Genomic DNA, 15,309 nt, shown 5'->3' with positions numbered 1-15,309 from the left:
CTCCGGCCGCAGTGAAGGGCGAGCGCGGCGCACACGCCTCGGGGCCGGGGACCCGGCTTAGAGACGCTCCGGCGCGGCCTAGCGGGGCCTCACGGCACGGCCACCACCTGCGGGGGCGTACGTGATGACGCACACAGTGACGCAGCGCGGCGACCGCGTGGGAGTCGGGGCGGCCCCCGGCCAGGGGCGGGGCCTTGCTCGTGCCCGCCCCTTCAACCGTCCGCCCGCCCTCTCGTCGTCGCGTCTGCCCGGTGCCGCCGCTGTACTCTTCGCCGCCTCTCTGGGCTCCGTGCGCCGCGAGGTGAGCCTGGGCCAGGCATGGGCCTGATCTTCGCCAAGCTGTGGAGTCTCTTTGGGAACCAAGGTGGGCGCCGGGCTGGCTCCGAGAGATGCGGTGGGGCTGAGCGTGGGCGCGGAGCGCTGGGGAGGTGAGGAGCTGTGGGCGGGGGGGGTTCCTCTTGCGGTGGGTTTCCCTGGGGACGCGTCCGGACAGAACTCGGGCTTGGCCCTTTGTAGCGCTCTGGGCGCTGGCTGTGCTGTGCTTCGCCGTCCGAGCCGCTTTGTTTCTCGGTTTGTTTCTCGCTCTCCCGGGCTGCTCGCGGCAGCGCTGAAAGACAGCGGGGCCTGCAGGGTGCCCGGAGCCGCGCGTCGGGGCCGGCCGTTGCCTCCCGATATCCGTTCTAACCGAGAGAGCGGCCGCCGCTTTAGTGGGCAATCGGGGCCGCGTTTCTAAACTGAAGTCTGCTACTGAAATCACGGTGTTTTTATCTTTAGTTTGGAGGCAAAAAAAAAAACAAAAACAAGCAAACAAAAAAACCAACAAACTTGCTTTGGGTCCTTTGAGGTGAAGTTCTGTTTGAGTTTTGGCAAAAGCCGCTAGTTGAATGCGTTCAATGACCCAAGAAAATCACTTCTCGTGCCAAGAATGGAAAGAGCTCGGGGACAGTTTTCTCCCTAATGCACCCAAATGCTTTGTGCTCTGTGTTCAGCTTTGATGTTCAGAACTTGGAGCCGCCACTGCCTTCAGCTCAGTTATCACGAAAACAAAATTTGTTATGGTATCTATTTGTTTTCAAGAATCTTGCTTACCTCGCCCTCTTTGGTTAGAGAATAAAATACTTAACGCAATTTGTTCTCTGTATTGATTTTCCTTGAGGCCCCGAGTTTGGAGCAGCCAAAATGATGATGTTATTGCTCTGCTATCAGGTTTCAAAACATGTGCTCCATTCCCATTTTCAATTTACTACATTCCTACTTCAAAAATTGCAACACTTTTGTTGTCGTTGTCTTCCACATCACACTCTTTTGCCAAAACAGTTTCGCAAGGTTCACCTTGTATCCCTTTAATAGTCATATCACCATGAGTGAATGTATTCTGTTCTGATTCTGCAAATAGCTGAGGCAGCCTCAGCATGCGGACTTATTAATATCTGTCTGCCAAACTGTCTTCCCATGGCAGGGAGCAGGAAGAGGTTCCAAGCCATTTATCTCTCCCATGCCTTAATGTTGATCTTGAAGACTTAAAATGGAGTTTTATAAATGAATATTTTACTTTTACTTGAAGATTATTTTTTTTTATCTGAACTGGAAAACCCATTTGAAAAAATTCAAGGTATCCTCCCTTAGCCCCCTTTAGGTCTCCACAAAGCTCTTAAATACCCCCTTGTTTTTTTTTGTTTTTTAATTAAATACTGTGATTTGCTGCTCCCTTCCCTCAAGGACTCCACCAGGATGTGCAGAGAGCTAATTAGAAGTGGCTCTTACTGTTGATCCGTATGGTCCCCTATGATGGCAGTACTTATCCTCAGGAAGAGAATAAGAGTTGCCGCTCCATTGTTTTGGTTTCTTTCTTTGTTAGTATGCGATGACGTTCTTTTCATTAGTGAGGGGGGGAAAAGTCTTTGTATATTAATTCCTGAAAGGAAAGCAGTTCTTAATACATTAAAATATTTTAACCATTAATATGGTAGTTACAATGGGTGAGTCACTACTGTGAAATCCTTACCTTTTGGCTTTTATCCCAATGGGAGGTTTATGGGTTTTCTTCATGTTTTGTTGTTCTCTCCATCTTCAGTCTCACTGCAGCAAATGGAGAGTAAAGCAAGTTTTATTTTGTGATCAAAATTGAAATTTTACCCTAGAAAACTCTTATTGACCATAATTTTTTGACTCATCAGGTAGGGTTTTCCTCTCTAAATAGTTATCATCATTATGTCTATGGAGAAAATAATAATAATATAGTAATTACTGAGTTGGATTTTGTTGCTTTTCAAGTTGTATGTGAGCTCAGAGCATTCCTAAGTTGGCCCATGAAACTGTTGAGTATGGTCAAAATAATTACATTAGCAAATCAGAGGGACTATTCCATAGGTACAGATAAACCCAGGTGTGCATGGAGCACAGCATTGGTTTGTCAAGGCTAGCATGGATGGTGCTAGTAGGCTGAGGCAGCAGGTGCTGGCAAAATGCAGACAAAATAAAGATTTAGCAAGTGTCATCTGGCTTCCTTCAAGTGGAGAACGGTGGAGGAGGAATGCTAAAGTGCTAGAAGATGTGTACAGGAAGTCATGGGCATTTCATTCCAGTATTAACTATGCACTGCAGCTTTGCTTTATGTAAAGGTGTATTGTAGCTGCGCTGAAAATGCCAAATCTAAAAGGTGTTTGATCAATAATTTCTAGACAGCTAAATGCAATGAAGAATTATCAAGCGGTGAATTAATGCTGATAATTTCTGTGGAGAATATCTGTAAGTCACTTTCTCAAAAGTTTTAATCTTAGAATGCTAACATATAACATACTGGTATACAGAAAAGTAAGGAGTCTCCTGGAAAGAGTCCAGTGGAGGGCCACAAAGATGATAAAGGGTCTGGAGTAACTCTCTTGAGAGGAGAGTTACTGAGCAACCTGGGTCTGTTAGCCTTGAGAAAAGAAGCCTCGTGATCTGATCAATGTCTATAAATATCTAAGGTGTGGGAGACAAAGGGATGAGGGCAGAGCCGTATCAGTGGTGTGTGGTGATAGGATGAAGGGAAATGGCCACAAACTGAACCATAGGGAGTTCTGCTCAAATGTGCATAAGAACTTCTTCACGAAAGGGTGATGGAGCACTGGAATGGGCTGCCCAGAGAGATTGTGGAGTCTCCCTCTCTGGAGAGGTTCGGTGCCCACCTGGGTGCCTACCTGTGCAGCCTGGTCTGGGGAGCCTGTTTTGGCAAAGGAGTCAGACTTATTGATCTCGATTTAATTGTGCAAATATGTTTAGAAGTATTTGTTTCCAGTTTGAGTGTCGAGTAGCCTTTGAACAATGGCATCACTTTCTACTTTTATTTTTTTAATTTGCATGGATGATAGTAATAGCGGTGAAAACTGTTCCATGGCCTTATTTAATCTTGTTTTCTGGTCTTCGTGCCTTTTCAGTACGTAATGGCTTTTAATCAAGTCGGAATTAAATGATGTGAGCTGGTATGTAGACAGTTTACTTCCAAGAGAAACAATTAGTTTAAAAATAGAGGTTTAAGTTCTTTGTTCAGTGTGACTTACTGATGGCTTCCTGATTATCTCTGTGTATTTTTGAAGTTGGCAAAAAGTAAGGCTTCATGTGTTGTCCCCTGCAGCCATTTCGAGTCTGGTTATAAATTATTTTATGTTAAGGTTGAACTTTTAGCATTTAATTTTAAAATAAATAAAGGCATATATAAGAAAATCGCTTCAGAAATTACGTTCTTAAGCGGTGATTCAGTACTCAAATAAGGCAGCCTGCTAAGCAACATGTAGTATGAATTAGTGGTGGAACGGCACTTACTGCCTTCATGTAAACATAGTGGGGAAAAACTTCATGATTAACTTATTCTACCAATGCTCTTTGTGTAACTCTTAATGAAATTATGAAGAAAAAACAAAAGTGAATGCCAGCAGCCCTGATAAAGGTAACTCCTTTCCTAGAACCTTTTTGTGGATGTATGGCCGATGCAGTTCTTTAAGAAGTGCATAAGTTTGTATTTTAAATGTTTTGAATGATTGTTGTTCAGAATACTTTTAGAATAAGTGCTGTGATTGTTAAACAAGTAAAGAAAAACTGCCGTAAGAAAAATAATGGTAGGCTCAAAATCAAGGTGATGAACTTCCATAACTCCACAGGTTACTTCATCTATGCTTGCTGCCAGTCTCCATACTCCACAGTTGGGTTAGCAGAGACCTTTATCTGAAAAAAAAAACAAATGGATTTTGATTCTGGTGAATGTTGAAGGTTGCTCACGGTTTTTTTTTAACATGTATTTTAATAAGTCTGGAAACACAAATTGTATTAAGTTGGGTTATATAGAAGACACTAAGGAAGCTTTTAGTTAGTGTGGAGAAATCTGTCTTGTGTTGAGAAGACTTTAAAGTGTAGTAGAGTTCTGTTCCTTCTGCCTTCTCTTTCTTACACAAACTTATGTCTACCTTCTGTCTTCAGCTTTGAAGCTTTTAACATCATTTTTCTTATCAACTGGATGTGCTGTTTTTGTCTCACAACCTGATAACTATCAGTATTCTTTCACTTCTTCATTCGGGTATATTGGAAGAAAAGATTCTTGCCCATCGCTAAAGAAATCAGGGGTTTGTAGGTTTGGGGTTTTTTATTTGTTTGTTTTGTTTGTTTTTCAATTTAGGAAGATCCAAAACTGTGATAACTGAATCTTCAGATTTGAGTCCCTTGATGAAACCCTTCTACGGAAGAATATTTAAGAATATGTTTAGGAGTATTTATCAGTAATATTTTGAAGAAAAGAACATATGTCTTTTTTTTCTGATATCTGCAAGATCATCCCCACTTTCATGTCACATTGGAATAATAAATCAGTCTCACAGCAGTTTTTTAATGGTATTACATATGTATATTGTTTTAAACAAGCGCCCAGGAAAGGTTGAATTCTTGAGGTACTTTTAAGCAGTAGTCTAGTAATGTCTCTCATGTGTTTGTTTACTTTTTCTATTCATTCCTATTACACTTTTTTCCTGTTTGTGTTTTTTTTTTTTTTTTTTACCTCATTTATGAAGAATCTTCTCTTGTGCTCTAGTAACTGCCTTATTAATTTTATTCTCCCGATTGCCAAGACCACAGTGGACTGGGAAGATATTATGGCTATGGTCCTAACTGTGTTTGAATATCAGCCAGTGCAAGGGAAAAGCCTGGGTTAGTTTTTAAGTGCAGAACACAGAGAGAATAGAAATCACTGCCTGTGATTTACATCATAATCAACCTTTTTCTTACATAACGAATCTGCCTTCAACTGATTGCTCTTGTAAACAAGTACTTGTTTAAAATTTTGTTCAATCTTTATAGGGCAGTTCTTAAGTTCATATCTTTTTCTTTATGTATACAAGTAAAAATTCCATAACCTAACCAAACTAGATAGAGATTTGACTTCCCTGTATGTTTGTGATTTCCATCATCATAGATGACTATTTTAAAAGCAGTAATAAAAGATGGAGACTGCTGCTTTCATCACTTAAATTTCATCCCTACGTCATTAATTAAACACTTAGGATTTGTTTATGCATATTCAGTTACTGAATAAAATACTTCTTGACTACAGTGACACAGACAAGTTCTGCATGTTGTCATCCCCTCCTTTAGTACTGAACTGTTTACCCATGTTCCCTGCCCCCCAAATCTCCCATTAGTGTTGAACCATTTACCAATCAGTGGCTTTCAAAAAACTCATTTGAATGGTGAACGGTTAAAAGAATTTATTTTTTTCCTTACTTTAAATAGGGTGGTAGTGTTTTGTCGAGTGCTTCTGATGTTCATTCCTAAGCAAGGCTCTGCATTCCGTTGCAAAGCTGGAAAGAGCAGACAAAACACCAAACTGGAATTGTTTTGTTTTTTCCTCCTTGAAAATAATGCAAACAGAGCATTGCAGAGGTAGCGTTGATAGTCTAGTAGGCTACAGGTGAAAACATGGTCAATTTTAATGAAAGGAAGCATATTTCTGTGCTAAACTTTGAAAGCCCTTTAAATGTAACTGAATTTGAAAGAGAAGACAGTCTAGTTACATTGAATGATTTATTAGGCTTGAAAGCAGAGAGGCTTTCTTACTATTTATGTGTTGAGGAAGGTGGTTAATTAGTGGTGTCTCTACTTAAGTGGATAAAAGAATTACTGGACTTCAGGCCAGGAAAAGTTATTTCCTTAGGATACGTTGGCAGGATGCAGCAGAAGGGAAATTAGTACAGGGAAATAGGTAATACTTGTTGGAGTATATCTCATAGGAAAAAAAATAAATCTAAAGACTGGTCACAAGTTTTTTTTTATTTTTACAGGTTTTCCTTATGTTATATTTGTAACCTCTCTCTATTCTCAAGTGCTTTGGTTTTTATCAACAAGCAGATCAGTATCTTCTAACTTCAGATATGTATCAAAAAAATCACATCGTAATTGGCTGTCGTTGTATTTGAAATTCTAAAAAGGAGTACAAAGAATATGTTCTGGAGTTCTCTGTTTCCCCTGCGCCGGGGACATCCGCTATTACATAAAGAGAACTTTTCAGAGTTGGAGTGCTGGAAATTGGGATTTATTGAACATACAGCTTCCTCCTTTTACCATGCAAATGGTAGCAGTTCCTTAACTATTGGCTGCTGTTAACCCTTACGGCTTAGACTGTGCTTGCAGCAATCTTTGGATGTGCTTTGCGTGACTGAGGAGCAGCAGACTCATCCATGCTCTGGAAAACTAGCTCTTGGTAAATTCTCAGTAACTTTAGGTGGTTTGACTGTGTTGAATTACAAGTGTTAATATGGATGTTTCTTTCAAGTGAATGTTTTTATTTCTTTTTATCTTTCTAAAATGGATATATTTTTAAATGAAGTAACCGTACGGGTAAGCCTTCCTTATGAAGGAAAGCCGTATGAAGGCTTCCAATGCTGATTTGTCCTTAAGCTGTGCTCCCCAGAAGGTAGTTTTGGTTATATTTTTCTTTTTTTTTCCCTGGAGGCTGTGTAGGCTATTGAACTTGGGCAAAAGTGCTGTTGCTTTCTCAATTGAGAAAAAGTGATTAACCAGAATTATTATTATTTCCACTAGTTCATTCTTGTCTTTCTTTCCTTATACACAGAGCATAAAGTAATCATAGTGGGGCTTGATAATGCTGGAAAGACGACCATTCTTTACCAGTTGTAAGTATACATACTGTTGGTGGGCTGTATTTGTGGTAGGCTGATGGCTGGACTGGATGACCTTAGGAGTCTTTTCCAGCCTTAATGATTCTATCATTCAGATTTGTTATTCTGCTTACATGTTAGTATTTGTCACTAATTTAATGTTGAATATTCCATTTTGCAACCTACCAGAATCTCTAGGGCTGTGCTAAATCACATGCTAAGTGGCATTAGTTGTTCTGAACATGCTTGGTTTGACATCCAAAGTGAAGGAACTGCAGTGTTTTTACACTGAATTATAAATTAATTATTATTAATTAGTTATTAAAATTATATATGCAAACGACCTGCAAATTCCCTTGTTATCAAAGCCTGTTTTTATTACTAAGAATTGAAAAAAAAAAAATAATAATAATCCTGTGACCACAAAATGCAGAGAACTTGATTTTTAAATTAATGAGAATTGTAGCCACCCTGCATAATCCATGAATGTTTCCAAATGTTTCCTGTATGCAATGTCTAAGGCTTGTGATGCAAGATTTCCTAATAATAGTATTTCACTGCACTTGGGTCCTACCATAAACTTTTTCAATAGCATCACTGCACTGTGTTGTATCACTCCCAAATCTTGCCAGCCTTGCAGGAATATCTGTGATAAATCCAAGGATATTGACAGGAACCTGGTTACTGTTGGTGACTGCAGATAAGGGGAAGTACATAATGAATTGGCTATCCATATGTTTGGGTATGAAGGCAACAGAGGATACCTTTTAAAAGATAAAACAAAAAAAGCCCCTTCCTATGTACTTTGCCAAAGCTTGAAGGTAGAACTGAGAAATTCTCAGCTAAGAAACCAGGGGATCCTGGTCTGAGGTCAGGTTGTGAAGTCGAGTGCTTTGATTATACTGTATTTTGATTTGTTTTTTGCACAATTGAATGTTCTTTTTATTTGCGATCTTCAGAAATCACAACTTCTCCTTTTGAAACATGCATTTTAAGAACCCAGTAGTGTCTTTTTAATGAGAGAGCACTGTTAAATTGCAGATGCATCTGCATTTGTTACAAGGCTTTTAACGTGCTTACTTCCCATTGCTGGTATCTGTAGTGTGATACAAAAACAAGACAAGAATTTTGTCAACCGTAGTCTCCAAGCTAAATTCACATTTAACTAATCTTTTTACTTCATTACCTTAAGAATGTGAATGTGTAACTTGAAAAATTCACAGAATCACAGAATTGTAGGGGTTGGAAGGGACCTCCAGTCTTTCAACTTCTTTATTGAAGTTAGAAATGCTTTTGCAACATATTTCTTGTTATTGACAAGTCTTGTGAATTTTACTGACTGGTCCTTATGGTGTGCTGTTGTTTCCTTTAGCTTAATGAACGAAGTGGTTCATACTTCTCCAACCATAGGAAGCAATGTAGAAGAAATAGTGGTGAAAAATACTCATTTCTTAATGTGGGATATTGGAGGACAAGAATCGTTAAGGTCATCATGGAATACCTACTATTCAAACACAGAGGTATGAAAAGCTTCTTTGAAATACGCAGATTTGGTACATTTGTTTAAAATTATGTTTTTTTTTTTAACTAGAAATACTGATAGTTTTTATGAAGTTTGTAGCTGTATTGTTTTTATCTTTTTAAGAAGGAACAAATCCACAAACCGTGATGTGTTTCCGAAATGAAGCCAATTTCCTCGTAACATTTTACGTTCTAGGCAATATAATGACCTTAAATGAAATTAAAAATTAAATTGAGGTCTTAAGTGTTCTTTTCAAGTGGATTATAAAGCAAATTCTACTATGTACTTTATAAAATTCAGTGAGGATTGCAGTAGTTAACCTAAATTCAGTACATCTGGTCTGAAAAGCTTTTGAGGTAATAATAATTAAGGATAATGAACAAAACTCTCATCTAGGCAGCAGAATTTAGAAAGTATCAGCTTGTGGCTTTTATTCAAAGGAAAGGAGATCCTAGCTGTGTAGAAGTCACAAGGTACTGGTAATGCACCATGGTTTGAAAGAACTTACCAATGGCCAAAATGTTACAAATACAATATTTGTTCACTGGATGTGAACACTGAATTGTGTATGGATGTTGCATAATGTATACAAAATATTTAAGAGAACATTACTGACTGTCACAGTCTTTTTTTTTTTTTTTTTTTCTATTATAAGGCTGTGAACTAAAAGGAATAGAGAAAGTGAGATTAAAGAGTAACTTTCACACTAGTGAGAATTGCCTCCCATGGTAAATCTTGTGTGTAGCAGTGTTTCAGGAAGTGCCTGGCCACGTGAATGCCTGGCAAGCATAAAAAGGGTAAAATCACTGCCATAGCTGTCTCTGAGTACCTAACTACAAGGTGCTAAGTTGTAAGAAGCTAACTTAATAAGGTTAAGGTATTGTGCAATAACATCATGCAAAACCCTCCAGGTAAATAGCTTTCTTGAGGTCTGCTGTACAATTCTGAAATAACTTTTTTTTTTTTTTTTAATTCATGTGAGTTATATAGTGGTGAATTGCTAAAAGTTCTTTCAAAATAAAGATTTTGTTGTTGTTGTTTTTCTGAGCACACCAGTAGTAGTGGGCAGCAATAGCTGTTTTCATTGGTAAATGTGTAGCAGGTCATCCAGATTGTAAGAGTGATCCATGATCTGTAGGATCCACTATCTCCTTTGGTACCTGCACCACTATTTTGCTTATGATGCAGGGACTGAAAATCCAACTGGAAGATTTAACTGCAGTGCACAGAAATAGATCTTAATGGCAGTGCTGAAATGCACAGTCAGTCTCTGTGTATGATTCCTGGGGCTCTAGCGAAAGACTGTAACAGTGAACCTCTTGTTCTATTTTCTAACATGTTCAGAAAGTCCACTTCTGTGTCATGTAGAAAGACCTGTGGTAATGGTCTCTTGAAAACATGATTTCTGTAACTGAGACTTTGTACTTATGTTTTATGCTATTTTTTCCTTAGTTCATCATTCTCGTTGTTGACAGCATTGACAGAGAGCGACTTTCTATTACAAAAGAAGAGCTTTATAGAATGCTGGCTCATGAGGTAAGCTAGGGATTGGGACAGTTGCTTTCTTTTGTGATGAACAGTCTAATAGCATTACATGCTTCCTATGTTAACGAAAGTCAAACTGACAGAAAAATTGAGCTTTTATGTGCATGCCTGTTGGGCATGGTTTAGAACTGTATGTTAAGCATAAATAGAAAAACTGTAATGAAGCAATCTTCTAGTGTAATTGTAATGTAATTGTAATCAAATCAGCTTTTACTTGATTATAATTAAATTGCTCTTTGTAAATCTTGAACTTGTATCTTGAATTTTAGTTACTTCATGTTAGTGTCATTGGCTATTATTGTTCTCTACTGCTTTTTTACTTAATGGTGAAAATTAAAAAATAAATATATAGGCAATTTGATTTCTCTTGTTTTAATTCTGTTTCTTAAAATTAAGTACCATATACAATACTGTGGGAACATTCAGTTTTCTTCTGAATTATTTTATTTGTAGCTTTTATGTTATATTGGGGTCTCTGTTTAGGAATATATTGGATTAGGCAAAATACATTAAAACCTCCAGTAATCACACTCAAGCTGACTTAGGGTTGTTTTAAAATCTTAAATATCTTTGCAGAAAAAGTATTTGGTGCAGTGCAAAGGATCCATTGAGTTAATGTCTCTAGGGGATTTGCAGTGTTTCAAATAAACTTGGAAGTAAAAACTCTTTCATGTAGTTTGAATCTGGACAAGGAGCAAATATTTTACCTAAAAAGGTGGAAAGATGGCTTTGTGTGATGAAACTAAAATTGTAATTCACTAGTTACTAGTGTTGTAAGGTCTCAGATTGTCATCTGTCATCTCTTGGAAATTATCAGTAGGACTCAATTGTAATGAAGTCGACTTGTAATAGTGAATTTTCATCTTTAGACCATGTACATTTTTGTTTTTTATTGATGGAAAAATTATCTTGAAACTTTAAGACATATCTAAATATGGTAAACACTTGTAATTGATGCTACCAGCTGCCTGCATATTATGTTATTTTTCCCTTCTTTGCTCCTAAACCTGAGCATCTCCAGCTCTTGTTTCATTGCTTTGTGGAATCCTAATTTCCATACAGGGGGCAAACAATTTTGTATTAACTTCTGGGTTTTTTTTTTGTTGTTGTTTTTGTTTTTCCCTAGAGCTGCAGCAGCATTATTAGAAATCTCTTTGGAACAGTAGAATTTTAAAAGTAGTTAACTTAGTTTTTTAAGTTGTTACTTTTTGTTTACCAGCACAGAACCTGTTTAATGAAGTGGAAACTAATTTCAAGGAAATGATATCTAGCATTTTCTGTTTGAATAGCATATGATACAGATTTTAGGATGTTTATCTGGTGATAATTCTAATGTCTGGATGATGTGGAGCTCTGCAAAATGCATGTTAACAAGACTCCATTTAATTAACTTATGGACAAAACCAAAAGGGTAGCAATATTACGCATGATGATTTGATTTCCTGTGCTGGAAAATACCTCAAAATAAATTGTTTTCTTCAGTAATGTAATCAGTTTCTAATGCTGTAAGCCTGTTGTAACAACATGGTACTATGTAACTGTAGCTTGAATGCAGTTCTTCTGAGAAATATAGTTAACACTGTAGCTTGTTAGTATAACAATTGTGTATATTCTAAATTACTTTTAGGATTTACGGAAGGCTGCAGTTCTCATCTTTGCAAACAAGCAGGACATGAAGGGTTGCATGACAGCTGCTGAAATATCTACATACCTCACCCTTAGCTCCATAAAGGATCACCCATGGCACATTCAGTCTTGTTGTGCTTTGACAGGAGAAGGGTAAATTTTTACTATTTAAGTACATGTAACATGTGATAAATGGGGTCACTGTTTTTTTTTTCATCTTGGTTTTTAAAGTTGTTTACTAACATTTAATACTTAAAGTCTTCCCAGCTGTGTTGTACAGTCTTTAAAGCTGTGTGATCTTGTGGCATCACAAATAGTACAACTGAGTACTGGGGAGTAGGAAGATCTTTCTCAATTCTGGCGTGAAGTATTTTCTAATGTAAAGTATTAAAATACATGAAGTATTTTTCTAATGTAAAGTGATTGGCAACTTTCATTTGTAGGATGAGATGGGCTAGTAAGAATTGACTCTTTTTTAATTGAATCTTTGGATTGCATTGTTTTGTTCTGAGAGTTAACTCTACTTACTTCCTACCAGTTTTGCCAAGGTCAGTTTTGAATTGTTAATGTATGAATTTAGATCTTTGAACGTGCTGCTGTTCAGGAAAAGAGAAATTTTTGAACAGCAGTTTAGAAACATTGATCATCCACACTTCTTTCTTATAAAAAATAATAAATCAAAATGAATAACTAGAATTTCTCTAGAATAACTGGACTGTGACAGTAGCGATGCCAACTCATTTAAAAAAAAAAAATCCAGTTCACTAGCTGGAATTCTCTTCAGAATCTGGGAGAGATCTAATCTAGGGATACATCTAGAAATGCAGATTGAGAGAGAAGGCAGGTTAGATCCCATGCAGTCCTGGTGTTCAATTAAAAACTAGCTTACAGTTTTGTATGGAGCTGTTGAATTCTTAATACACTGCCTTTTCTTTAACCAGTTCAGTCTGAGTAACCTACTCTTTGTCTTTTACTCCTAGTCTGAAAAGTCTGTAGTGTTCAAGGAGACAGTTTCTCATTATATGGTCCCATATTTCTAAGTAAGTGGAAAAGTAGCATCTTTTAGCTGTAGAAGAAAATAAGTGAGAGAGTGTCAAGCCTCCATAAAATAGCATGCTTGATCAACTTTTTATTGTTAATGCCTAGGAAGGCTTAGCTTTATTTATTCAGTTCATAATTCCAATTTGATTTATTTATTTTTAGTAGTTTATTTTAAGAACGCTTTTAAGATGTTGGAACAAAACTAGTACCAATATAGTGTATCTCTATCTTTCAGGTTATGCCAAGGCTTGGAGTGGATGACCTCCCGCATTGGAGTGAGATAGCTGTTTGTTTTTTTATTCAAAGGAAGAGACTTCTGTTTATCCTGTGAACATGTACATTTTTCAGTACTTCTGGCTGCTGAGCCAGTGACCATGTTTAATTTATATCAGCCAATCTCCAAACTGTACTTGAATCAAGTGCAGTTGAACTGAAACAAAGTATTTTCTTAACATTTTTTAATACACTAATCTTCAACTGGATGGACATATGTGAATCTGTTTTTAAACATTTAAATTTCTCTGACTATGTATTCTAACTTTTTCAGTGATAGCTTTTTAAAATCTGTTTTTTCATTGCCAATATTTCATACTACTTCTTTCTAAAAAGTTTATATAACTTACTAACATAAATCTAGATATTTTGTTTAATAATGGCAGAAGTAGTTAGTAGGTTGACTTTACTCTGGTGTTGTTTTTAGTTTCCAAAGTTGGGCTTCTTGGAATATCAGTGGAGTTCTACTCAGCACAATGGTTAATAGATATTAATGCCAAATTTTAAATGCTGAAGGAGTTAGTTGTAGTTAATATTAAGGCAGCTTTTAACCTGGTATATAATTTAATTTCTGCCTTAAAAGAAATCTATTATTCTCATTTTGTTTGATGAGTAGTTGTAGCTTTTTGTTTACCTGAAAATAGATCTTTGCACAGTGAATAAGTTTTCTTATTTAGTGTTGGTTTATTCATTTAGACCTTGAAAACTTTTTTTTTTTTTTTTAAATAAACCTCTTGATAATTATATTTGGAACCATGGCAGTCAGTTTTATGTGTAGACTTGTTGTAATCTGTTAACATTTTGAATACTGTATATACATGAGCCTTACCTTTTTGGTAAGAGTGATGTTTTCCAAATGAATGTATACTCAAAAGGGAAGCCAGACACAAACAGAACAAAATCATGGTGCTACACCTATGGACTTCACAATGAAGCTTATCTTGATATTTATGTGAATGTTTTCAGTTTTCATTGCAGAGAAAATATATTGCCTTGTTTGTTTTTTTTTAATCTTATTTGTGGGAGTGGAGAACTAATTCTATACTTTGTGAAACTTAGGAACTGGAAGTTTAAAAAGTAGAGAGCTTCCAATTAAAAAACAGGTGGCAAAAGGTTGGGCTTAATAACTCTTAATTCAACTTGAAGGTGATAGAATTAGATCTGTAAAGAGAATCTGAAACAACAGGGTTAACTAATTGAGCACATTAGGTACAAACAAAGCCCAAACCCAGAGGGGAGAAAAAGAAAAGAACAAAACTAGGCTCTCAATTACTAGTGCAATCCCACCAGCAATGAGATACATAATCTACATAAATGCTTGGCAGGCTTCCAAAGGAGATGTTCTGTACTTATGCATGCCTGAACACTGCTTGGAGCCTGGTCATTAGAAACATTTCACTAATTGGCTGGAGTTCTTTAATGATAAAATGGTTTTGATAATTTCAAGAACAGTGAGTTTAAAAAAAAAAAAGGTTTTAAATTTTGTAAATTTTCAATTTAGTTCCATTTATATTTGAACAAAGCCTTAAGAAACTTAAAAAAAAATACCATCAAATACATTGTGCTAAAAGGAGGCTCAGAATACATCTGGAATTGGTGATTGGTTGAACAAAGTTATGTATTAGTGCTGGCTAGCAAAAGTTGCATTCAAGAGAAAGACTGTGTTGACTGTCAAGTCAAAATGTGCAGAAAACAATGTAGACCAAACCTATACTTCAGAAAAAAAAATGAAAGTTAAAGATCTGATGCTAAAGCTTCTTGCTGTGAAGTTCATGCTAACTGTTCAAATTGATGAAAGTAAGTTTTGTTCTTAAATTATAAATGAAAAAATAAACAATACTGTGAATGGGTTTCTTGTTTGGTGACTTGATTTCCATTTGTAATTTAAATTTATTTTCAGTTTGATGTTTGTATAATTTAGGATGTAATCCTGTATATTTAGCAATTCACGGCTGGTTCTTCCTTATTAGAATTTAATTTAAAGAAGTTTTAGTTCCTTATCACTTCTTAAAGACCTTTGAATACCTTTACGGAGAAAGTAATTTTTGACAATAGCAATAAATTTTACTAGCTTTCTTATTAGTTTATTACAACAGTTTTCCATTTATGATATCCACTTGCCAACAGCGTTGCTGCTTTTTGATGCAGAATTTTTGAGTT

General features: G+C 36.7%; 1 protein-coding gene across 2 annotated transcripts; it reads left to right on the top strand.

Moving 5' to 3' along the window:
* Positions 1–181: 181 nt before the first annotated feature.
* Positions 182–14,999, top strand: ARL5B (ADP ribosylation factor like GTPase 5B). 2 transcript variants are annotated; one of them, XM_048950502.1, is made up of 6 exons: positions 182–364; positions 7,097–7,157; positions 8,515–8,662; positions 10,117–10,200; positions 11,837–11,988; positions 13,112–14,999. In XM_048950502.1, exons 1-6 carry the CDS (start codon positions 319–321, stop codon positions 13,158–13,160), a joined length of 540 nt encoding a protein of 179 aa, XP_048806459.1. In that variant the 5' UTR covers positions 182–318; the 3' UTR covers positions 13,161–14,999. The 2 variants fall into 2 exon arrangements, with proteins under 2 accessions (XP_048806459.1, XP_048806460.1); XM_048950503.1 differs by having other exon boundaries at positions 328–428.
* Positions 15,000–15,309: the final 310 nt, after the last annotated feature.

This window comes from Lagopus muta, chromosome 7 (genome assembly GCF_023343835.1).
Source record: "Lagopus muta isolate bLagMut1 chromosome 7, bLagMut1 primary, whole genome shotgun sequence".
NCBI classification, from domain to species: Eukaryota; Metazoa; Chordata; class Aves; order Galliformes; family Phasianidae; genus Lagopus; species Lagopus muta.
Note: the sequence above shows the minus strand (reverse complement) of the source record. Positions and strands in the feature narration are given on the sequence as shown.